Source organism: Oryza glaberrima, chromosome 10 (genome assembly GCF_000147395.1).
Source record: "Oryza glaberrima chromosome 10, OglaRS2, whole genome shotgun sequence".
NCBI lineage: Eukaryota > Viridiplantae > Streptophyta > Magnoliopsida > Poales > Poaceae > Oryza > Oryza glaberrima.
The window spans coordinates 22202653-22224896 of NC_068335.1; the positions used below are offsets into that span (position 1 = coordinate 22202653).

General features: G+C 44.0%; 3 protein-coding genes across 7 annotated transcripts; 2 read left to right on the forward strand and 1 right to left on the reverse strand.

Moving 5' to 3' along the window:
* Nucleotides 1-7835: 7835 nt before the first annotated feature.
* Nucleotides 7836-13925, forward strand: LOC127752680 (lysine-specific demethylase JMJ706). Of its 3 annotated transcripts, XM_052278083.1 has the most exons (12): nt 7898-7989; nt 8093-8248; nt 9539-9948; nt 10071-10227; nt 10305-10524; nt 10640-10693; nt 10780-10859; nt 10946-11223; nt 11305-11706; nt 11780-12102; nt 12187-12450; nt 13050-13925. In XM_052278083.1, exons 3-12 carry the CDS (start codon nt 9558-9560, stop codon nt 13455-13457), a joined length of 2577 nt encoding a protein of 858 aa, XP_052134043.1. In that variant the 5' UTR covers nt 7898-7989; nt 8093-8248; nt 9539-9557; the 3' UTR covers nt 13458-13925. The 3 variants fall into 3 exon arrangements, with proteins under 3 accessions (XP_052134044.1, XP_052134042.1, XP_052134043.1); XM_052278084.1 differs by lacking the exon at nt 8093-8248 and having other exon boundaries at nt 7836-7989; XM_052278082.1 differs by having other exon boundaries at nt 7877-8248.
* A 655-nt stretch (nt 13926-14580) lies between these two features.
* Nucleotides 14581-17389, forward strand: LOC127786301 (probable inactive shikimate kinase like 2, chloroplastic). Its single transcript, XM_052313657.1, has 8 exons — nt 14581-14869; nt 15326-15516; nt 15593-15787; nt 16042-16103; nt 16233-16299; nt 16384-16502; nt 16646-16822; nt 16980-17389. The coding sequence occupies exons 1-8, from the start codon at nt 14657-14659 to the stop codon at nt 17081-17083; spliced, it is 1128 nt and encodes a 375-aa protein (XP_052169617.1). The 5' UTR covers nt 14581-14656; the 3' UTR covers nt 17084-17389.
* Nucleotides 17390-17706: 317 nt separating this feature from the next.
* On the reverse strand, nt 17707-22051 carry LOC127786300 (inactive poly [ADP-ribose] polymerase RCD1-like). 3 transcript variants are annotated; one of them, XM_052313654.1, is made up of 7 exons: nt 21743-22046; nt 19753-21032; nt 19229-19470; nt 19025-19113; nt 18554-18736; nt 18362-18457; nt 17707-18076 (listed from the first exon to the last, which is right to left on the reverse strand). In XM_052313654.1, the coding sequence occupies exons 2-7, from the start codon at nt 20859-20861 to the stop codon at nt 17966-17968; spliced, it is 1830 nt and encodes a 609-aa protein (XP_052169614.1). In that variant the 5' UTR covers nt 20862-21032; nt 21743-22046; the 3' UTR covers nt 17707-17965. The 3 variants fall into 3 exon arrangements, with proteins under 3 accessions (XP_052169614.1, XP_052169615.1, XP_052169616.1); XM_052313655.1 differs by lacking the exons at nt 17707-18076; nt 18362-18457 and having other exon boundaries at nt 18697-18931; nt 21743-22051; XM_052313656.1 differs by lacking the exons at nt 17707-18076; nt 18362-18457; nt 18554-18736 and adding an exon at nt 18770-18956 and having other exon boundaries at nt 21743-22050.
* Nucleotides 22052-22244: the final 193 nt, after the last annotated feature.

Here is a 22244-nt window from a genome sequence, read left to right on the forward strand (position 1 = left end):
TTAATATCCTTGGAGCGTGAGGCTGGGTTATTTGGTGCCACAAGCTTAGGTAGGCGGCCAGCAATGCAAGTAGAAAGCAAAAGCAAAAGGAATGGAAGCATATGTATCAAGTACTTTTAGTACCTACCACTATAGTGGAGTAGTCCAGTATATTCTGGATCGATTCTTAGCTAGCGATCGATATCGATTGAGCTCTGTTCATCATATATACATGAATCGAATCCCAGAGATAAATACTCCTCCTACTCCACATGGAACTGGAAGGACGATCGACCATGACATACATATACGCGCGCATGCAATGCAGTCTCCCCTCCCCCACAAAGCTAGGATCGGAGTATCATATCCGTTCAGTATTCTGTGGATCACAAGAAAGCACAAAGGAAAGGAAACGAAAACGAATGCTGCTCCAAACTGAAACGTCCTCCGTTCGTTCGTTCGTTCCTTCCTGCTGCCTGATCCTACTCCATGCAGGAAAGGATGGATGGCTTTTTATGTAGGTACTAGTGCTACAGTACACTAGTACGAAGCTAGCGAGGTGAGGCGACGTGACGGCCATGTCCGTGGCCTGCAACACGCCAACTCAACAAAGTGTACTGTACAATTCTGTGGCGCCTGGAGAGGAGAGAGCCACGCACACAAACAACAAGAAATATGGCTTGTCTTGCAGGAAACACAAAAGCAATCAGCCGGCCGGAAAGGCGGAGGAGGCCTGGAGTCTGGAGTAGCAGTAGACTAGTATAGCTGGGGAAAAAAAGAAAATTAGTACAGGTGACATTACTACTCCATCCATCCCATAATATATAAAAAATAATATTCTTTTAAAATTTTTAAGGAATTAGCAAAACGGCACATCATAGAAAAAAAAGTGTGATAATTGAGGGAAGCCGTGCCTCACCCCCTCTTCTCCGTCTCGCGTCGCCGTAGTGTGCCGCTAGGAGAACCGGGCAGCGAGCAAGGATGACGGCGGCGGGGCCAAACCTTTGGCGCAGGGAGGAGGAGGCGAAGCTTGGAAGTCGGAGGGCAGCGACGGCTTCTCCCGCATGGGGGCAGTGAATCCAGTCCCCCCACAACCAAATCTGGCGCCCTCGCTCAGAACTGGCTAGGGAGCAGCCGATGCGGGCGGTGGTGCAAGTCGGGGGCGGGGACGACACGCCGCATGACGCGAGGCTGTGGACGGCGCGACAGAGCTAGCAGCGTCAGCACCAGCATGACGCCATGGTCGGTGTGAGCGGCGTCGATGGCAACAGGAGCCCGGCGCGATGGCCTGCAATGAAGGTGTCGACGGCGCTGGGACATGAGTGGCCAGCGAGCGCGATAGGGTGGCTCATGCTGGCGAGTGCAGTGTGGAGGCGACCAGGGCGACATGACCAATGTGGCGACGAGATCGCCGTTGTGGGAGGACGGCAAAGTCGACAGCAATGCGACCAAGCAGCCTGCTGCGGATGACACGGGCAGCCTGGCCGAGGCGACGACGAGTAGCGCCATGAGGTGGGCTTTGAAGACTACGACAAGTTCCTCTCCAGGCGTTTGTCCTCTTGCAGTGGCGCCTTGCCGCCACCAGATGGCAACGCTATGCTGGCAAGTGCGGAGGAGAGGGTATCCATATTTTTCTCTCACCCACTCCCTCTCCAACCCGTTTACATGGATGGATCTAGTGTGCGCGGAGGTTGAAATCCTGCTTTGATGGCCGGCCAACAGCGAGACGTTGGTGCGGTGGCTGCGCGTTGAAAGGCTTTAGATGGTGGTTGGCTGCTGAACCTGATAGGCATTCGCAGGAGGGTAGGAAAACTACGGTCAAAAGCCTAGCCTTCGGGCTAGCAACGACGATGCCTGCGGGTGTCGTATTCTCGACCCTTGGGGGCATTGTTGCGTCTTTACTCCTCTTCCCAATGCTTTTTAGGTGAAAACCGCGTCCTAGCTCCCTAGGATGGGCGACGGCGATGCTTTCAGCATCGTTCAGAAGATTCGTTTCTTAGGGGTGTTGTATGCTTGTTTTGCTTTCAACATCTAGATCAAATTGTAAACGCGTGGTGTGGTTGTTGCTTTTTTTCTTTTCTTGACTATAATCTCCTAGAGCAATAGCTTGTACTCCCTTCGTCCCTAAATATTTGGCGCCGTTGACTTTTTTTAAACATGTTTGATCGTTCGTCTTATTCGAAAACTTTTGTGAAATATGTAAAACTATATGTATACATAAAAGTATATTTAACAGTGAATCAAATGATAGGAAAAGAACTAATTTAGAGACGGATGGGGTTTTTTTTTTCTACTCTATCAATAGAAACGTCGCACTGTTTTGTGTGGATTGTTTTAAAAAAAAGAGAGTGGATGTTTAGGAGAATAAACTAGTACGGTAGGTAAGGAGTATTTAAGAGATAATAGTACTTGATTTGTAGACTGAAGGTAGGTATAAAGATAAAAATGAACTTATTTTGAAACAAATGTTAAAGGCTGTTTTTTCTTAAGAAAATATATAGAAAGCTGTTTTGAAAACCATAACAATTCCATTTTAAAGTTTAAAGTAGTTAATAATCAATCAATCATATGCTAATGGCTTCTATTCCTATTTCATATGTTTTCAATTCGTATAGAATTAATTAAAAAAATCTACTTTAATTTGATTCATGTGTTTTTTTTCGTTCATTTGTTTTTTTCTAGCATACGTATTTAAATAATGGGGTTTTATTTTTAGCTATATATTTGTTGGTTAAGTAACTAGAAATAAAGATTGTTTTTTTTTTCTTTTTGACAGGAGAGAGCGCATTTCAGAAGATGGATGGATATACTCCACTCCGTAGGAGCGAGAGTGGCGAGTGCGTGCTGGACTGCTGGGGTTGTGTTTTCAGACCTGAATGCTCTCCTCTTGAGTCCTGAAGCAGTCCAGCTTAATTTGTTTCAAGTCTCCACGGTAGAAGTGTGTTCTTTTTCCATAGCTAAGCTCGTGTTGCATTTGCAAGGCGATGGCAACAATTTATACTCCGCTAGTGAAGTGCTGCGGTGGTGCTGCTCCACTAGCCAACGTACTACTACTCCACTAGTCAACCGGCCCACATGTAGGAGTACACAAAAAATTACTTGTAACAATAACGAATGACATTGGCATGGCATATGCAACCGAACACACCTGCTTGTTATTGCTGGCCACGCCCGCGTGCACATGAAGAAGCTCCTCTCAAGTTCAAGAGGTGGATTTCTGAGAGGTGAGCCCACGTCAGAGATGGATTTCTCTCATGGATCCCTCATCACATACACCTCTATCTCCCCCACGAGGGAGGACGATTAGATAGCTTAGCTAGGATGACTAGTTTTAAGATATCATATCACTAAATTACAGATAAATTACAGATTTAGTGATGAAATTATAACTACAGATTTTAGAGTTCAAAAAAAGTTGTAGTGTTATGATAAAACTGATGTTACATATGTAGTTTCATAAAAAAAAAGGTATGATGTTAAATCTGTTGTACACATCTTAAAATGTATAGTTTTGTGCTAAATTGATAAAAGTATATGTGAAATTTATACATAAATATTTGAAGGATGTTGGGTTGAGAGTTGGGACTTGGGAGCAGCCAGCCAACAGCAACAATTAACAACCACCAACCTACCTTCCGCTGCTAGACTCTAGTGGTATGCACGCCATAACCAGATGCCAACTGCCTCATCCTCTTTTATATTCTTTCTTTTGGGTTTATACACACTACACCAGATCCTCACATCTCTGACGGGATACCTGTGACGGGCAATCGAAATGGTCACTGATGACCGTCACCTCTGACGGGTCATACGGGATGCCGTCATCGGTGAGGCATCCGGCTGCGACCCGTCACAGGTAACTAGTCACCTGTTACGGGTTAAAAATAGAACCCGTCACAGATGAGGTTACCTCACCTCAAACGGGTTTAAGTCCTAACCCGTCACAGGTGACTAGTTACCTGTGACGGGTCGCAGCCGGACAGCCCGTCAGAGGTGAGGTTTACTCACCTCAAACGGCTTTTAAGTCCCAGCCCGTTTGAGATGACTTCTGCCACTGTATATATATGTCTCCTCTCCCAGCGGGGCCCACATGAGGAGATAAGGCCGGCCGGCTCCCTCTTCTCCACTTCTCCTCTATCTCTTCCACTTCTTCTCTGTATCTCTCCTCTCTTTCTCTGTGCCGTGGCGAGGGGAGGCACAGCGGCGCTGGGCCGGCTAGGGCGGCAGCGGCCCGGCCGCCAGATCCGGTAGGGGCGGGAGGGGAGGCGCGGATCCGGCAGGGGCGAGGGGAGGCGCGGTGGCGGACGACGGATCTGGAGCCATGGCGCGGTGGCGGCCGATGGCGGGAGGGGAGGCGGCCGAGGCCCGACGGCGGCAGCGGTCTCCACCTCCGCCGCCTCTGCTGGCGACGCCTCCAGCCGCGCCTCCGCCTCCGCCCTCTGCCAGCAAGTCCTCTTTCACCCATGTATTTTGTCTTGTGTTGTTCATATTGTTCCAATTGTTGCTACTGTGATTGATGATTCTGAATCCTATAGTGATTGAGATTCTTGTGATTTTGTTTTGTGATTGGGACAACTGCGATGGAACAAAGAAGAACTGTGACGATTTTTTTGATTTGTGAATGCCAAATGCAATCGGTCAAAATGAATGTGATGGTAACCTAGGAGGACGGTGTTTCTCTTTTTTCCCCTTTTATTCACACCAGTGACGGCTCCAATTAGTTGGGCCGTTTGAGGTGACTCTCACCTGTGACGGGTTTTGGTTGGGACCAGTCAGAGATAACTCTCACCTGTGACGGGTTTTAGTTGGGGGTCGTTTGAGGTGGCTCTTAATTCTGACGGGTCTTCACCCGTCACAGGTGACTCAAATCATCAGTGATCACTAATCTCTGACCGGGAGCTGAACCCGTCAAAGTTGAGGGTTTGAGCCCGTCAGTGCTGACCTGATCCAGTGTAGTGACATACAGTACTAGTAGTATATACTCCTCGATTATTTAATTTCCCTAGTTTATACTGATACTGAAATTAACGTAGTTTTGGCCTGTCGTACTAGTACTACATAACAATATTTTCTCTGTGTGTTTGTGTTTTACCTTGCGTATGAGTATTGAGAATGGTAATACCCCTCTACCGTAATTTGATCATCCCATAAACAAAAAAATATCAAGACAAAAAACACCAAGACATCTATTATTTTAAAATTAATTCTCATCGACTAAAATGCTCTGTCGTTTCATGTGAAATAAAAACTCATTCATACTTTAAATGTTGTATGGGTTGAACAAATAGAAATTAATCTTGATTTGCTGCATGAATGAGGCATGTTTATTTGGGGAATTTTTTTTGGTTTTGGTTGTCACATTGGATATACGGACATACATTTGAAGTATTAAACGTAGTCTAATAACAAAACAAATTACAGTTTCCGCTAGAAAACCGCGAGATGAATTTATTAACCCTAATTAATTCGTCATTAGCAAATATTTACTGTAGCACCACATTGTCAAATCATGGCGCAATTAGGCTTAAAAGATTCGTCTCGCAATTTATCCATGTAATTGGTTGTTTTTTCTACATTTAATACTTTATGCATGTGTCTAAACATTCGATGTGACAGCGTGAATTTTTTTTAACTAAACAGGACCTGAATATAGAGCATTTTATGATGCATATTTCATTTTTTTTTTGCACAAATAGAGAAAATAATCATTTTGAGAAAACCTTTAAAGTAGAGCAACCGCGAGTGACCAAGGAGGCAAGGAGCAGTATTATAGTTAATGGACAGGAGGAAAGGTAGTTTGGGAGGCAAAGGTACCGTACCGTACGTAATTTTAGATCCCACCCTAAAATTTTATATCCTATCACATCGAACGTTTGAAGACATACATAAATATCAAATATAAGCTAAAAAATAACTAATTCTATAGATTGCGACTAATTTGGGATACAAATCTTTTAAGTCTAATTGCTTTATAATTTAACATTGTGGTGCTACAGTAAACATTTGCTAATAATGGACTAATTAGGCTTAATAAATTCGTCTCGCGGTTGACTGACGGATTCTGTAATTTATTTTTTTATTAGTGTCCAAACACCTCATACGACATACTATATAATATTCGATGTGGCACTTTACAATTTTACACCCCTAAATCTAAACCTAGCCTATACAAGTTGCTTAGGCAGCTAAGCTAGGCTAAAGGTCAGGCATGGCTTGTGATGTCTTATTTCTTGTGTCCCTAGATGAGGGGGCCGGGAGTACAACAGTACGGAGGCCGGCCATGAAGAAGAAGAAGAAGAAGACCGGAACGGAAGTGTGAGATCGACTATACAGAAGATAAGAGCATCTCTAACGGTCTATTCAAATCCCACTCTCCAAATGTCTATTTAGTCAACTCTCTATTTAATTTGGCAAGTTAATTCGTTGTTTACTCCAACAGCCTCTCCATTCATCTTCTCTATTCTAGGTCTATGACAGCGGGACCCACCTGTCAGCCTATATACGTCATCATCCTGCTCCCCCCTCTTCTCCAAGCCCCTTTTGCTTGCGGCAACGGCGGGCCAACGGTGGCCGTGCGCGGCGACGACAACGGGGCGGCGGTGTCGCTGGCGGAGGTGGGGGCGACGACGGGCCAGTGGTGGCCGTGCACGGCGACGGCGAGCCAACAGTGGCCGCGCGGCGGCGGCGACGACGGGGCGGCGGTGGCCGTGCGTGGCGACGACGACGGGGCAGCGATGTCGCCGGCGGAGGTGGGCGCGGCGACAACGGGCCAGTGGTGGCTGTGCGCGGCGACGACGACGGGGCGGCGGTGTCGCTGGCAGAGGCGGTGGAGGCGGCGCAGAGGGCGGCGTACGGCGTGGCAGCGTCCTGGGGGCGACGGCTGTGGGGCGGCGGCCTGGGGACGACGAAGGCGTGACGGTGGGCACAGCCGCACGGGTACGGAGAGAGGGAGGATGGCGTGAGAGAGGAGAGATGGTGGGGCCTAGTCTGTTTGGATGGCTAAATTTGGCCAGTTAGGAGAGGAGTTTAGCTAGTCATTTAACTTGGCCATCTGAGTAGAGAGTCTGTTGGAGTACTATTTTCTGTTGAAGTTGTTAAAATTTAACTTGGAGAGTTTGATGGAGAAGCTGTTGGAGGTGTTGTAAGGAGAGGGTAGATTTGCTTGTTAATTTTGTTCCAAAATGAAACCGGCGAAGTAGTAGATGGATGGAATATCGGAGAGAAGGAAGACGTTGGTTGGTTAGTTAGTTGGGTTGGGTTGGGTTGGTTGGCTGTTCCTTGCTTTCATCCAGCTAGCTACTGTATTACCTTAATTTCCTACTAATCGTAGTAGGCTGCTACTTGGAGAGGCGTCTAGTAGATAGAGTATTGAAAAAGTTTGCGAGGCAAACCAGTCGACAACATACACACATACATACAGGATACTATGCAGCTGAGGCTGAGCTGGGTGGCTATACCAACAGTAGGAGAGGAGAGCCAAGTTGCAAAAACGCAAAACGGATGGAGTCCGTCACGGGCTCTCTTCTCCCTTTCCCGTCATGGAGTAATAAATAAGTAAATAAAAGGAAAATACTACTCCTTTTCTCCTTTCCTCCAATATATAATAACAGTGAAAAATAATAAACAGAGTAGTAGTGGAGTATTATACTACTGTAGTAGCCTAGTAGGGAGTAGTAGTTAGTATACTGCAAGACCCCAAATATAATAATAGAAAAAGAAAAGAAAAACCGGTGCCAGTAGAACAGCGAAGCAAATAAAGCGAAAAGAACATGAGCATATAATAATATAAATAATAAATAAATAGAGAAAGAGAGAGAGAGATGGAGTGGCTGCTTTTTTTCCTCCTTCCTTCCTACCGCAACCGGACTCCGTTTCATCATCTTCTCAAGTCTCAACCCACCCCTCCTCCTACCCTTTTTTTTTTGTGTGTTTGTGACGACACGACACCACACGAGAGGAGAGAGAGAGAGAGAGAGAGGGGCAACGCAACTAGTCCCCGCGCAACGCACGGTACGCCTCCGTTCCGTTCCCCTCTTTCCTCCTCCGCCGCCCGCCCGCCCATTGCCGAGCTCCCCGCCGCACGCCCCAGCTAACTACCACTCCGGCACGGCAGGGCAGGGCAGGGCTCGCCGCCGGAGGGGAATGTGGCATCCTTACCTTCCCCCCTTGCCGTAAAACAAAGAAAGAAAGTCTCCCGTCTCGGCTCCTTGCGCCATCGTCGACAGGGGAGGGGAGGTGGCGAGCAGTAGCAGGGGAGGGGATCCTCCAGGTGACCATCCTCTTTCTCACAAATTCTTCTCTCTCCCACCGGGACTACAATTTGCTTGCGTTCCTTAATTTCGCACCCTCTTTTAGATCTGGTGCAAGAAGCTCTTCTCCTCCTTAATTTCGCACCCTCCTTTACCGCAATACTACAATCTAGTTTGTTGTCTATTCCCCCCATCCAATTTACCCTAGATTCCTCATCAAATCACACCATTTTCCCTCACCCTCCTCAGCCCCACGGATTACCGCCTTCTTTTTCTTACTACTAATTGCCGTCCGTCCGTTGATGTTTGGAAAAAGTACCACTTTTCTTCTTCCTCTTCTTCCTTAATCTTAATTTGACGACGACGCGTAGAGGAGAGGAGGTACAGAACCACCGGTATCTAATCAAACAGAGACAAGAAAGTTGGAATCCTAATTTGGCCCCGGGTCGCTGCAACAGAATGCAAGACTAGATTGACACCTAGATTTACCTTACCTTAGACCGGGCCACAAGTCAACGCGCTCAATTCATTTCATTTACCACCACACCACTAGTCGTTCCTCCATCCTGGAGTACTACTGTAGTAGGAGGAGTAGTTTTTAGTATTCATTACTCTCTGTATGGATGGGATATTACTACTACTGTAGTAGAGTAGTCAAGAGGCGGTCTTCCATTCTTGCCGTGTGGGGTTCAGGGGGCATCTCCTCTCCTCTCATCTTTCTTTTTTGACGATTTCTTCGTCTCTCTAAAATGGCCTGGTCATATCGCATGTGCGTAATTCCCCCCCTCTGACCACGTCCAGTCCACTGCAAAAATTTTAACCTTTTCTTCTCTTTTTCTCTTCCAAGGCCCTACATTTTTGTACTACTCCACATTTATATGCCCTTCTTCTCCTCATCCTCAATCTGAATCCGCCGTTATTTTCTCTCTCTAACTCATGTAATGGTTTCTGTTCGTGTGAGCACCCACCATTGCCACGAATCGTTAGAGATGCAGCACAGCTACCATTTTTTATACAACTAAAATACTAATACAATTAATTAATGGCTGGTTGATTGTGACTTCTGGCTGTGGTAGGGGAAAACCACCCCAATGTGCCGTGTCTGAATCCAATACTGTAGCTTTCTTTGACTTGGTTGGGACTTGCCCTTCTTTCGGTGCTACCTGGCTGTGACCAATTCATACAAACCGTTGGTGCTTGTTCACTCTGCTGTCTCTGTTGGTCAATGCCACTGGCCTTCCCAGATTTTGCACATGAACCTTCTTCGTTGCTCCTTCATTCCGTAATGTGTCCGTTTACCTATGCAACAGGTGGAGGGCAGAAACACCTATGCAACAGGTGGAGGGCAGGAACTGTCTTCCTGCGGAGGTCAGGATTGGCCTCGAGACGCTCAAGAGGCGCCGGCTTGAGAGGATGCGTTTGACTGCTCAGAACAATGCCGGCGACGGTCCTCCGGTGCCCGCAAGGAGCGGTGGGGATGCGCTAAGGACTCCCGCAAACTGCGGGGTCAGGTTGCATGCTAACAATGGCACAGCTCTACCTAGCGGAACCACCCAGAACAAGGACCCTTTTGCAAAGTGCAGGGTGGACAAGTTTGATATGTCTAGCCTAGAATGGATTGACAAGATCGAAGAATGCCCTGTGTACTATCCTACCAAGGAGGAGTTCGAGGATCCCATTGGTTATATACAGAAGATTGCACCTGTGGCTTCGAAATACGGTACTGCTTCCGTTTCTCATTGCCCTCATCGTCTGTTGACAGTGTATTACTGATTGATCTGCCAGTCTACGCAGAATCTTACTTTCTAAATGAATGATCATGGGCTATTATTTTCTCCCCAGGAATTTGCAAAATCGTATCTCCAGTAAGCGCTTCTGTTCCTGCTGGTGTCGTGTTGATGAAGGAACAGCCTGGTTTCAAGTTCATGACCAGGGTTCAGCCGCTTCGCCTCGCCAAATGGGCTGAAGATGACACGGTCACTTTCTTCATGAGCGAAAGGTGTGGTATTTCTCGGTTCATTTTCATTATTGGCTGCTTATCTCCCAGGTCTCATGATGCTTGGCATGATTTTGCAGAAAGTACACTTTCCGGGATTATGAGAAAATGGCCAACAAGGTGTTCGCCAAGAAATACTCAAGTGCTAGTTGTCTCCCAGCTAAGTACGTGGAGGAGGAATTCTGGCGCGAAATTGCTTTTGGTAAAATGGATTTTGTTGAATATGCCTGTGATGTTGATGGTAGTGCTTTCTCCTCTTCTCCTCATGATCAACTTGGGAAAAGCAACTGGAACTTGAAGGTGACTAACTCTCTTCTGTGTTTGTGTGTGTGGATGTGTCGTCACATGAGTGCATGTTTAAATATTTGCTCACTGGTAGTATGTGTTTTACTGATCGTATTTTTTTGTTTCGTAGAATTTTTCACGGCTTTCCAATTCTGTGCTTAGACTTCTGCAGACACCAATTCCAGTAAGTCATTTATTTACTACTTAATGTGTTTCACATTCTTTAACATGGCCAAAATTTCATGATTGTATTACACTCATCCAAAACAGGGAGTAACAGATCCAATGCTTTATATCGGGATGCTCTTCAGCATGTTTGCTTGGCATGTGGAAGATCATTATTTGTACAGGTATAAATTCTCGGTTCTCCATGGTTACTCTTTCTTTTTTGCTCGTAATTAATACTGGTGTTCTGACATTTTATTCATATGACCAGCATCAATTACCATCATTGTGGGGCATTTAAGACATGGTATGGCATACCGGGTGATGCTGCTCCTGGGTTTGAAAAGGTGGCTAGCCAGTTTGTATACAACAAGGATATTTTGGTTGGTGAAGGAGAGGATGCAGCATTTGATGTTCTCTTGGGGAAGACAACAATGTTCCCCCCAAATGTCTTGTTAGACCACAACATTCCTGTTTATAAAGCTGTGCAAAAACCTGGGGAGTTTGTCATTACTTTCCCTCGTTCCTACCACGCGGGTTTCAGCCACGGTATGTATCTTTCAGTTTGTGCATGTGTTATAACGCCACTATCATATGCATAGTATTCTAAGGAATGTTTCAACTACCCAGGCTTCAATTGTGGCGAGGCTGTCAACTTTGCTATCAGTGACTGGTTTCCTCTGGGTTCTGTGGCCAGCAGACGCTACGCGCTTCTGAACAGAACACCCTTGCTTGCACACGAGGAGTTACTTTGCCGTTCTGCAGTGCTTCTGTCCCACAAACTGTTAAACAGCGACCCAAAATCCCTCAATAAATCTGAGCATCCACATTCACAGTGTTGTTTGAAGTCTTGCTTTGTGCAGTTGATGCGATTCCAGAGAAACACACGTGGCCTACTTGCTAAAATGGGCTCTCAGATACATTATAAGCCAAAAACATACCCGAATCTCTCATGTAGCATGTGTCGGCGTGATTGCTACATTACACATGTGTTGTGTGGATGCAACTTTGACCCAGTCTGTCTTCATCACGGTAGGAAATGTTAGCATTGCTCTTTTGCACTTTCTTTTGTATTTTACCTAATACTTTGGTTATTGGACTGCAGAACAAGAACTCCGGAGCTGCCCTTGTAAATCTAACCGGGTTGTCTACGTTAGGGAGGACATACAGGAGCTAGAAGCTCTATCAAGAAAATTTGAGAAGGATATTTGCTTGGATAAGGAAATAAGTGGTTTTGACTCATACAAGCAGGCCGAAAAGAATGAGCCATTTTTTGAGATAACTCGGAACCTCAGGAACACTGAAGCAAATTTGATAGAGGATGCCTTCTCAGGAGCAACTGCTGCTGATGCTGCAAAGAGTTCTCCTGCAACGTCAACACTGACATCTTTTGCACAACATGATGTGCCTGTTCTTGCTGAAGCAATTGTAGGTTTACCATCATGCATATATTGCAATATATTTCCAGCTGTTATCTTTCTGTTGGGTTAATGTTCTTGTTATTTTATTTAGGTCTGTGCTAATCAAGCCGACCAATTATACTCCACCACCAAGCAAACCATCAGCTCACCTTTAGTCAAAGGAACTGATGCTGTGGGTGCAAATTCATCCAGCATGGCTGATGCTAATAACGGAACTGGTTCTTGTAATGCTTCAGCTGTGGAATACAGTGGAAATTCAGATTCTGAATCTGAAATATTTCGAGTCAAGCGCAGGTCTGGCGTATCAGTAAAGCCTGCATCTGATGCCAAGACATCAAACTTGTCTGATCAACAGGTACGTTAAATTTTCATCTTTTACACCCCTTTGGCTTATCATCAACTTTTAGGTACTCCCTCCGGTTCTAAATTAATTGACGTTTTGGACAAGGTTGAGATCAATTTTTTATAACTTTGACCATCAATAACTTTAAAAATATTTAGTTTAAAGAAACTAAAACAACATATATAGATTTGTCTTTTAAAGCACTATAATAAAAGTAAACATGTATTTATTTATTATATATATTATAGTAGAAAAATAAGGTCAAAGATATATCTTGTAGACCGTGTCATTGTCCAAAATGTCAATTAAAATGGAACCGGAGGGAGTAATTGCACTGTTTAAGGGAAAATACTTCATGTAAGAATAAATGACATGCTATATAAATGGCCAGGCATCTCCAGTTGTCGAGGTCATTTGATAGATAATAATGGGCAATCATGTCATAAATAAATAAGTTGCAGCTCTAGTTATGTATTAATTAAGTTCCTGTACCATTTTACACCAAGGTCCAAGGGTCTTTATATGAAGGATGACATACGGGCCCATAGCATTTAGTTGTCCTATTTTAGATAGTGCTTACTTTTGGTTCTGATGTAAAATACTGGAATCAGGTTCTCAGGCGGTTGAAGAAGGTGTGCCCTGAAATACAACAGCACAATAAGCGACCAGAAGACTATGGTCACTGTTCAGTTCCCTCAGGTCGTATGAGTATGAAGAATTTGAATTCATCCTCCTCATGTGGTGAAGAACACTGGAGGATGAAGCGGCGGCAGTTGGAGACTCAGCAGGATGAGAGCAGTTATTCTGCAAAGCAGAAGTCGTACTCGTATCCATCCACCAGCTATTCTTTCCGAGGAGAGTTTGTGGAAATGAGTAGAGATGCTGCTGCAGAAGTGCGACCAAAGCGACTGAAAATCCGGCTACCTTCTTCTAGCACGAACAGAGTGGTTGAGCAGGGCAGTTCAGGGCAAAGATTTACAAGGGATGACAAGTCGCTTGGTTGTTGGCCTGCAATTTAGAATTTAGAAAAAAATGCTGACGCAGGTGCTAACCTCTGATGGAGATAAAGATTTCCTTGTTTAGGTGGGGCTGTTGACTACACGAAATGATAGGGCTGGGATGGATCGATGAGGTTGAATATAAATGATTAGCACAGAAGCTGACTGACTTTAGAAGGCTGGTTAATCGATTCTTTGTGCAGCAGTGCCTCCAATTTGAGGCACATCTAGGCACGGTTAGAAGAGACAGACACATGACGATTCTTGTTGCTGGAGGTTCTGGGTCACTGCTTTGCTGCTGTTTGATGCCTGCACTGCAAGTGACGTACACACACTATAGGACCTCGCTCTACCCTTTGATTATATCTCTCTATTTTTCTTCTTCTTTGTCAGCAACCTTAGCTGCTGCTACTCTATAGCTAACTGTATTCTTTTATACGCTTGTTCCATCAAGTTAATCTGCTGCTTAATGTCATTGATTCAATAGTGAATCATCGTTCTTTCTGGATGGAATGCAAATATGCAATGGTATGGAATGATGTTTGGTGGTGACTGAGATGTTGCAATTGAATTTTCCCAAACTGTGATGATGCAGCAAGGTAGGCTAGGGTAGGCATCATCTCATGTGAGGGAATTTAGGCCTTGTTTAGTTCCTTTTTTTTTTCAAAAAACGTTACATTGAATCTTTAAATACATGTACGAAGCATTATAGATTAAAAAAATTAGTTGCACAGTTTGCATGGAAATTGCGAGATAAATCTTTTAAGCCTAATTAGTCTAATGATGGATTAATTAAGCTTAATAAATTCGTCTCGTGATTTCCAGACGAGTTATGAAATTAGTTTTTTCATTCGTGTCTGAAAACTCTTTCCGACATCTGGTCAAATGTCCGATATGACATATAAAAATTAATTTTCTTTTCGCGAAGTAAACATTGGCTCGTAGTGTCTGTCGCACGGTGTTGCATGTTACTGCAACGTACTGTACAAGGCCAGGCCAGGCCAGGCCAGGCCCGGCCCAGCCCAAGAAAGAGAGGGAAGTGGCATGTTACTGCAACGTACTGTACAAGGCCAGGCCAGGCCAGGCCAGGCCCGGCCCAGCCCAAGAAAGAGAGGGAAGTGAGAGAGAGATGGAGGGAGTCATCTTCTTCCTCCTGCGGTGGCGGTGCTGCAGCTGAGCCTGCTGCACTCCTCACCGGCTGCTGATTGTGAGTGTGAGTCATGTTGGCCTCTACTTGCTTCTCCGCCCCGCCGCCCTCCTCCTCCTCCCCGTCAATCCCGACCCACCTCGCTACTCTCTGCTGCTGCTTCAGGCCTCCCGCTCGCCCACCTTGGCCTCGCTCTCTTCTTCTTCTTGGTGCCTTCCCACCGCCGACCCGCCCCCTCCCCCGCGCCTCCGTCTCGTCATCGACCGCCCCAGCGAAAGACTACGAGGCAAGCAAAGCAACCTGCTCTTCTCTCCACATACTAGTATTTCATCTTCTTGCTTGCTTGCTCTTCTGCTGTTTAGTTTATCTATCTACGCGAGTCACAGTCTCTATCCGTTAAATCCTAAACCCAATTAAGCAGCAATGGAGTTTTTTTAACTCACTGACCCTGAAACCCAATTAGGCAATCAGGAATTTGGGATCCTTGCACCGCTAAACTTTGGTACCGTTTATATAGCATAACATATGGGGATTGTTTTGGAAGATAATGTGCAACAATATATCAATATGCCTGTCTTTCATCCCCTGTAATTCACAAGGTCTGTTACGTGCCTACTCCTATGAGCTGTATTTTACAGCTTTTAGGGTTTTTTTTTATAATATAATGATGTTGGGTAAGGTAAATAATACTCCTACTCCCACTCATGTTGTCAAAAATAATCAGCTGCTCTTGTTTGCCTAGTTTACTGATGGTGGCGGAGAGGTGGAGCTGAGGCTGGACATAGGAAAGCTCGGCATTGAGAATTCAAGAGATGTATTTGTTGACGTCGATGATACGTCTCTGTTGGTCAGAGCCAAGTCGGATGGGACACTGCGGACTTTGATCAATGTTAAACAACTCTTTGATAGGATTAAGTCTTCTGAGACTATATGGTATGCACCAGTCATTTACTAGCTTGCTCTTGTAGAGGTTTTAAGAAAGTTGACCAATTCTATGTTCATCTTGCAGGTTCATTGATGAGGATCAATTGGTAGTGAATCTAAAGAAAGTTGAGCAAGAGCTGAAATGGCCCGACATTGATGAATCTTGGGAATCCCTTACTTCTGGAATCACTCAGCTTTTGACAGGGATTAGTGTTCATATTGTTGGTGATTCCACAGATATAAACGAGGCAGTTGCTAAAGAAATAGCTGAGGGAATTGGGTATGTGCATCTCATTTCTTAATGATTCAAACTGCAATTTGAATTCTGCCATTCTGGTTTCTTCTCAACCTTCTAGTTTATACTATACAAGTGCAAATGGTAGTTCATTAGAATGAGATTTATATAGTTACATACTGAGTATAGATCAGGTATCCTTTTACAATATTTGCTACCATGCATGAACATATACAATTCATTGCTAGTTTATCGCATATAAGGCCCCTGAAATATATTTGCTGGTTGTACCTTTGCAGTTACCTTCCAGTCTGCACAAGTGAGCTGCTAGAAAGTGCCACCGAAAAGTCTATTGACAAATGTAAAAATTATCGCCTCATTTCTGTTGATAAAAGTTGCAACAACCATGTTGTTTTACAGGCATCAGAAGTTGTTATGTGTAGTTCATACTGTTACAGTGAATTGACAAAAGTGCTGTTATTTCTTGTAGGGTTGGCTTCGGAAGGAGTGGATTCGGTAGCAGAAGCTGAATGTGTTGTGCTGGAAAGCCTTAGCAGGTTGCTTTTGTGGGCTACTCCTAGTTTGTTACCTTTGGTTGATGTCTTGCTCAGTATGCTTAAAAGACTATTTCTCCCTCGCAGCCATGTTCGTACAGTCGTAGCAACTCTGGGGGGAAAGCAAGGAGCTGCTAGCAGATTTGATAAATGGCAGTATCTTCATGCTGGATTTACGGTTTGGTTGTCGGTCTCCGATGCCAGCGGTAAGGAAACTAGGAAAGGAAGGCTAGCATTGTTCTGTTCCTAGTACACTACTACTATATATGTACATAATGAAGTCCATTAATCTCCAGAGGTTACTACTCCTAGTTACTTTACCTTTGATGTGGATGTCATATGTACATAGATGAAGCTTCTGCCAAAGAAGAGGCCCGTAGAAGTGTGAGCTCGGGAAATGTTGCGTACGCGAAAGCTGATGTAGTAGTGAAGCTTGGTGGATGGGATCCGGAGTACACACGAGCTGTTGCCCAGGGTTGCCTTGTGGCCTTGAAGCAGCTAACATTGGCAGACAAGAAGCTAGCAGGTGAAGTATCTATCATCCAATTAGCTAGCTAGCCTTGTTATTTGTTACCAAAAAATTGAATTAAAATCATCTTAAATTAGATAAAACTTGGCAATGATAATAAGAGTGATGACATGAAATGTAATACTAACACACTAGTTAGTTTGGATGGTGACAGGTAAGAAGAGCCTATACATGAGGCTGGGATGCCGAGGGGATTGGCCCAACATCGAGCCTCCCGGCTGGGATCCTGACTCCGACGCACCACCCACCAACATATGATTTTCATACTCAGTACTCACTAGTAGTAGTATATATACAGTACATGATTCTCATTCTAGCCTCTTCGTCGTCGCTTTTCTTCTCTCTGGAGGCGCTTCAGTTCCATGGAATCCACATTCACGGGGCATTTCCCAGATTCAGCTTTAGCTGTGTCATGGCATCTTTTCTTTGCAGCCAGCTACTACACGAGATTCTTACTGCTAGTAAAATACTCTTGTGTTACTACAGTTTGAAACTTTCGTGCCACTATTTTTTAAGCTGTGCCAAAACTACCAGATCTCATGGCAAATATAAACCATAACAAAACCTTGCTTCAGCTATGCATGGTTCATGGAGTATGCACTTTTGCAACTGCGAGAAATTATGCCAAATTTGCACTTTGAAGATAACCTTTGCTGAAGTTTTGAAGATAACTTTAGTTTGTTAAAATATAATCTAAATTTAAGCAAACCGTGAGTGCTAGCAAATATAACCGTGAATAAGTGTAGTCATTAGCTATGGACAATTCGCGCCTGTCATCTGAGTAATAATTTTGCCAAGTTTGGCTTAAAGACTGAACAAGGCGGCAAAGCACAACACCACGACTATGGCGAAACAATAACATTAAAGCACAACACCACGACTATGGCGAAACAATAACATTAATCAATATGTATATAACATTACATGTTTTTATGCAAAGAGAAGAAAAAGAAACAGGAGGGTAAACAAGGAACTTTATCAATTGTATGTGTAACCTCAGGTCCACGAGTAAAGCTGAAATCATCATTTCGCATCGGAAACCGATGACAGAAATCTTGACAACATGAATCCTAGGACCGAAAAGACAAACCCGCATCATATACAGACGCAGACAACTTATGTGAGATAAGCTTCTCTCCACTAGTCAAGTCGGCCAGTTGCTTCTCTCACCATCCGCACCGACGACTTCATGGTGTAGCCATCATCTTGGCCCACGTGTTTGGGTGCTTCATGCCTCGACATAGGGGGCAACTGTTGAAATGCAAGCGAAGTATATTCTTCTTAGGAAGCATGAAAAAAGATAAACAAAAACATGATTATGCTCTTATGTTCTTGCAACTCGTTGCAAGTATTTTTCTTTTATGTATTTGAAAAAAAAGTATTTTTCTTTTATGTATTGGAAAAAAAAGTATCTTCAGAACATGAAGATCATGACAGCTCTAAGGCAAGGCGGCCGCCTTTCATATCACACATGAATCAGGAGCTTTCATATCACACATGAATCAGGAGCTAAGATTGCCTGGAAGAAGTGCACACCTTATCTTGGAGTCGCATTATTGTTGATATAAGCATTCTGTCACCAACTATATGCCTTAACTTCTTCACTAGGTCGACTCGGCTTATTTTCTTGCTCTGGTAACACAACAAAAGAACAAAGGAGCTCAAACACCAAACACCAGCAAAAAGGAGGGCAAACTCAGTAAAAAATATGGTAACAAAATAGACAACCTTGAATTCTTCGTAACAACTGTTGACCATGTCCATATTCTCAGCAGAAACTTTGGTTGAAATCGCTGCAAATAACATGGAGAAAGGCATCCAAGGCGTGCTTGGAGCCCTTTCCACTTTATCTCCTAACATGGGGGCTTCATAATGACCTCCCAATGCTGGAGAAGCCTGAAGGTTCATGTCCTGTTTGTGGAGAAGAGGATGTTTGTTATTTGATTCTTAAACCCACCCCAATATAGATAGCATGGTTAACAGGAAACTTATCATATTTGGAGGTTTCTATCAAAGATAAAATACTACAGTCAGCTTGAAGTCTAATCTCAAAAGCAAGCACAAGTCAATAGTTGATTCAGTCACTGTCTGAATTACTGCATGCTGCTGCTGCTCCAACAGTGGAACTTGTCTGTATGAGAACAGAAGTTGACTAACAATAGCAATGTTATCAAGTCCCATTGATAAGTATCTTCTTACCTGTGATACACTATCAGGCGAACCAGAGCTCAAGATCAGTGATGAAACCTCTGATAAATTGTGACAATCTTCTTCGGTGGCAGGAGAATCTAGCACATAATGAAAAGGCTCACTCATAAGAAAATCTGGGGCTGCCAGCTTTACAAGTTATGCAAGGCTAAACAAAACTTTTTAAAGAATGACACAACAGTTGCGATTAGTTACCTTTGACTCTAGAAGGCAATTTGATGGTGACTACAAATTCAGAATAGATGTGACTATTCACATTCATATCCCACACAATGTAATGTTGAGGGTTTTTAATGTCATCTACACCACTATCGAAATACTCGTTACTAGGCCGATGCTGCTTAGATCCATGGTGAACTATTTCTACGTTCCCCATTACAACACGGCACAACATCATATGGACAATGCCATTTTCATCAACATCAGAGTAATTCACACTGCAGAAAGTAATACAAATATTGAATTTCGCAATGGTTAGGAAAATAAAAACTTGGGAACAAAAGAAATATATAATTGAAGTAGTAATTTGATGATATCATAAGAAAAAACATGTGAACAGCAAATAAATGAAAAATGTCAGTAATATTAGCAACATGTGAGCAACAATTTATCTAAAAGATAAGAAAAAAACAGACTGGAAGTATCAATAGCAGGCTTAGATGATCATTATAATCACAACAGGTTTGGCCCACTGGATGATTCATAGATCAGGAGCATACCAGGTATTGGAGCAATTTGCTGGAGCAAGGATTGTGCCAATTCCGTAGTCTGGGCACTTAACAGTCTTCTCAAAGTGCATGACACCATTCAACATCATTTCATCCACAGCATCTTTTGAGCAAGCAAGCCAGGCATAGCGGACATTTGCATTGCCACGCTTACATTTAGTATGCTCTGCCTGCTTTTTGAAAAGATTATAACGAAATTCTTTATGGTTATCTACTGCTGGTGTTCTGTAGATCCCAACAATGTCCTTGGAACCAAGAACAGTGCCCAGACCCTGCAGCAACAATTTCTGAACAGCAGAAATAGCTAGTTGAACACGTGAATGGTCACCCAGCTTATCTTGTGGTAGAGATCTGCAGGGAATAGGCAGCAAGGCATGTGGCTCATTCTCTCCAATAGTTTCTTTGACACCACCAGTTTTGTTTCCTGCGACACTCCTCTCAGCCTTGGCTCTCTTAGGGCTGGAAACATCATCAGTGCTAGATTCAAAATTCGAGCTTTCTGCTGAACTTTCTGATGTTCCAAAGTGGTCGTTCATTTCTTGTGTCCCATTGGGCTCGACAATTATGTATACATTATTACCATTTCCCAATTCCTTTTTCCTATACAGTGTCTTATCTTCAATAAAAAATTCTGGGAAGTACTGCTTCCCATTCTCATCAATCCAAGCTATTGGCCTCTGAAGGCCTGTCTTTGAGTCTATGAATGTCATGTGCACAAAATCCAGCAAAAAAAGATGGGTCTGGTGTTCACCTTCTGTGATTGTCTTCTTAGTCCTAAAATCACTGTGGGCAAGCTTGACAATTTGCTTTGGAAAGTCTTTCCATTCACCACCTTGACGAAGCAGAATTCGCTTAGGTAAAGCACTAGTCATGAAATTCTGATAACTCTGTATAATCTGCATGTTGAAATGGCACTTGATCTTTGCCTTGTGACCTTCATCAACATAAAACCTAACAACAGAGTTATCGGCGGGATGCTTATGCAATTTAGAGGTGTTGCTGGCATCAGCGCAACGTGCAGCTGGGTTGTCCCGCTTTCTCTTGAGGCTACTTATGTTTCCTCCACATTTATCCAATACCTTTTCGTTCATCGCAGCCATGGTTGCTAGCTGAAATGAACCAGAGACTAATAATTTCTAACAAACTAAACTCCAACAAGCCTACTATTTACACTAAGCTAATAGGCAAGCTTCTGAGTGTACTCAAGTTCATTATCGACGAGGCAAAAACCAAAAAGAGTCGGGTCAGAAAGAGGCAGAAGCGAAATGATCCTGAAAATGAAAGCCAGATATTAGAGAACACTTCAAAAACACAATATTTGAAATCATCAATACGACAGACTGCATGCCAAAGTCGCTCAAAACAATAGCCACTGTTACTAGCATAAACGTAGTTTGTGTGGTACTTTAGGCAGTAGGAATAGATTATTGGAGAAAAAAAATACAAGACAAACACCAACAAGAAAATTTCCTTCAGCGTGATTGTGTGGCGACGAACTAGCATGTGGGGCTGTTCATTCCCAGTTTTGAATGAAACTAGCATGTTGCGGAAATTACCAAAGTTATATACAGCATGACACAAAATTCATCGGAACTTCATAGAATTATTCAGTTAACTTTAACATCGAAAACTGACAAGCATAGACAGGGGCAACCCCTTGACTAAAATAGTGATTTAAGAGGAGTCTAACGCGAATTCATATATGATAAGTAGAAAAATTAAGTTTATAGCAAATCAATCGTACAAGTATATAGGTGGGGAATTTTAAATCTACCTAAATCGGCTGGACAAAATAAAAAATAAAATAAATTGGGAAGGAAGTATACAGGTAGGGAATCTTAAATCTACCTAAATCGGCTGGCACAAAATAAAATAAATTGGAAAGGGAGACGAAAAAATTTGCTAAAAACAATAAACAAAAAAAGCAGATCCAGATGAAGGGAGGATTAGGGTGACGAATCGATCGATGGATAATAATTACCTATAGTTAGCAGCAGCAGCGTGAGTAGATACAAAGATGATAGACGATATGGATTGCTTCATCTTCCTCGATCTGTAATCCCAAACCCCCAAACCTACCGCTCCCTTAACGACCCCACTTTATCCCCGGCAACGATTGCCGAGGAGAGGCGGTGCCCGCCGGTGGTTCCTTCGCCGGCAAGTCTGGTCAGAGAAAAAAAAAAAAACCTAACTCAAATCACGGCGGCGTGAGGCGGCGGCGAAGGCAGCGAGCGGGAGGCGGGGAGGAAGGAAGGAGGGGAGGAAGGGAGAGAGGCGTGCGGCGGTGGAATTATTGGGCCGCGAGGTCCACGCCTTTGTCGTGTCCCATCCTCCTACTTCGCCTACCGCTCACGCCCTACACCCCGCTCACCGACATGTGGGCCCACCCGCACGCGGGGCCACGCTGGCGGTGAGCGTTTGGCGCGCATCTTCCTTGGATGCCAAGTTGCCTTCCCTTCTTTCTTGCCGCGTAAGCAAAAATG

What these genes read in the sequence shown, in the direction of transcription:
- LOC127752680 (XM_052278084.1), top strand. Translation starts at nt 9,558, where the DNA reads ATGCAACAGGTGGAGGGCAGGAACTGTCTTCCTGCGGAGGTCAGGATT. An exon ending in ACCTGTGGCTTCGAAATACG is followed by an intron (nt 9,949 to 10,070) that starts GTACTGCTTCCG and finishes TTTTCTCCCCAG; the next exon opens with GAATTTGCAAAATCGTATCT. An exon ending in CCACGCGGGTTTCAGCCACG is followed by an intron (nt 11,224 to 11,304) that starts GTATGTATCTTT and finishes TCAACTACCCAG; the next exon opens with GCTTCAATTGTGGCGAGGCT.
- LOC127786300 (XM_052313654.1), bottom strand. Translation starts at nt 20,861, where the DNA reads ATGGCTGCGATGAACGAAAAGGTATTGGATAAATGTGGAGGAAACATA. An exon ending in GTTGTTACGAAGAATTCAAG is followed by an intron (nt 18,458 to 18,553) that starts GTTGTCTATTTT and finishes TTGTGTTACCAG; the next exon opens with AGCAAGAAAATAAGCCGAGT. An exon ending in TAATGCGACTCCAAGATAAG is followed by an intron (nt 18,077 to 18,361) that starts GTGTGCACTTCT and finishes GCATTTCAACAG; the next exon opens with TTGCCCCCTATGTCGAGGCA.
- LOC127786301 (XM_052313657.1), top strand. Translation starts at nt 14,657, where the DNA reads ATGTTGGCCTCTACTTGCTTCTCCGCCCCGCCGCCCTCCTCCTCCTCC. An exon ending in AAGTCTTCTGAGACTATATG is followed by an intron (nt 15,517 to 15,592) that starts GTATGCACCAGT and finishes TTCATCTTGCAG; the next exon opens with GTTCATTGATGAGGATCAAT. An exon ending in GTCGGTCTCCGATGCCAGCG is followed by an intron (nt 16,503 to 16,645) that starts GTAAGGAAACTA and finishes ATATGTACATAG; the next exon opens with ATGAAGCTTCTGCCAAAGAA.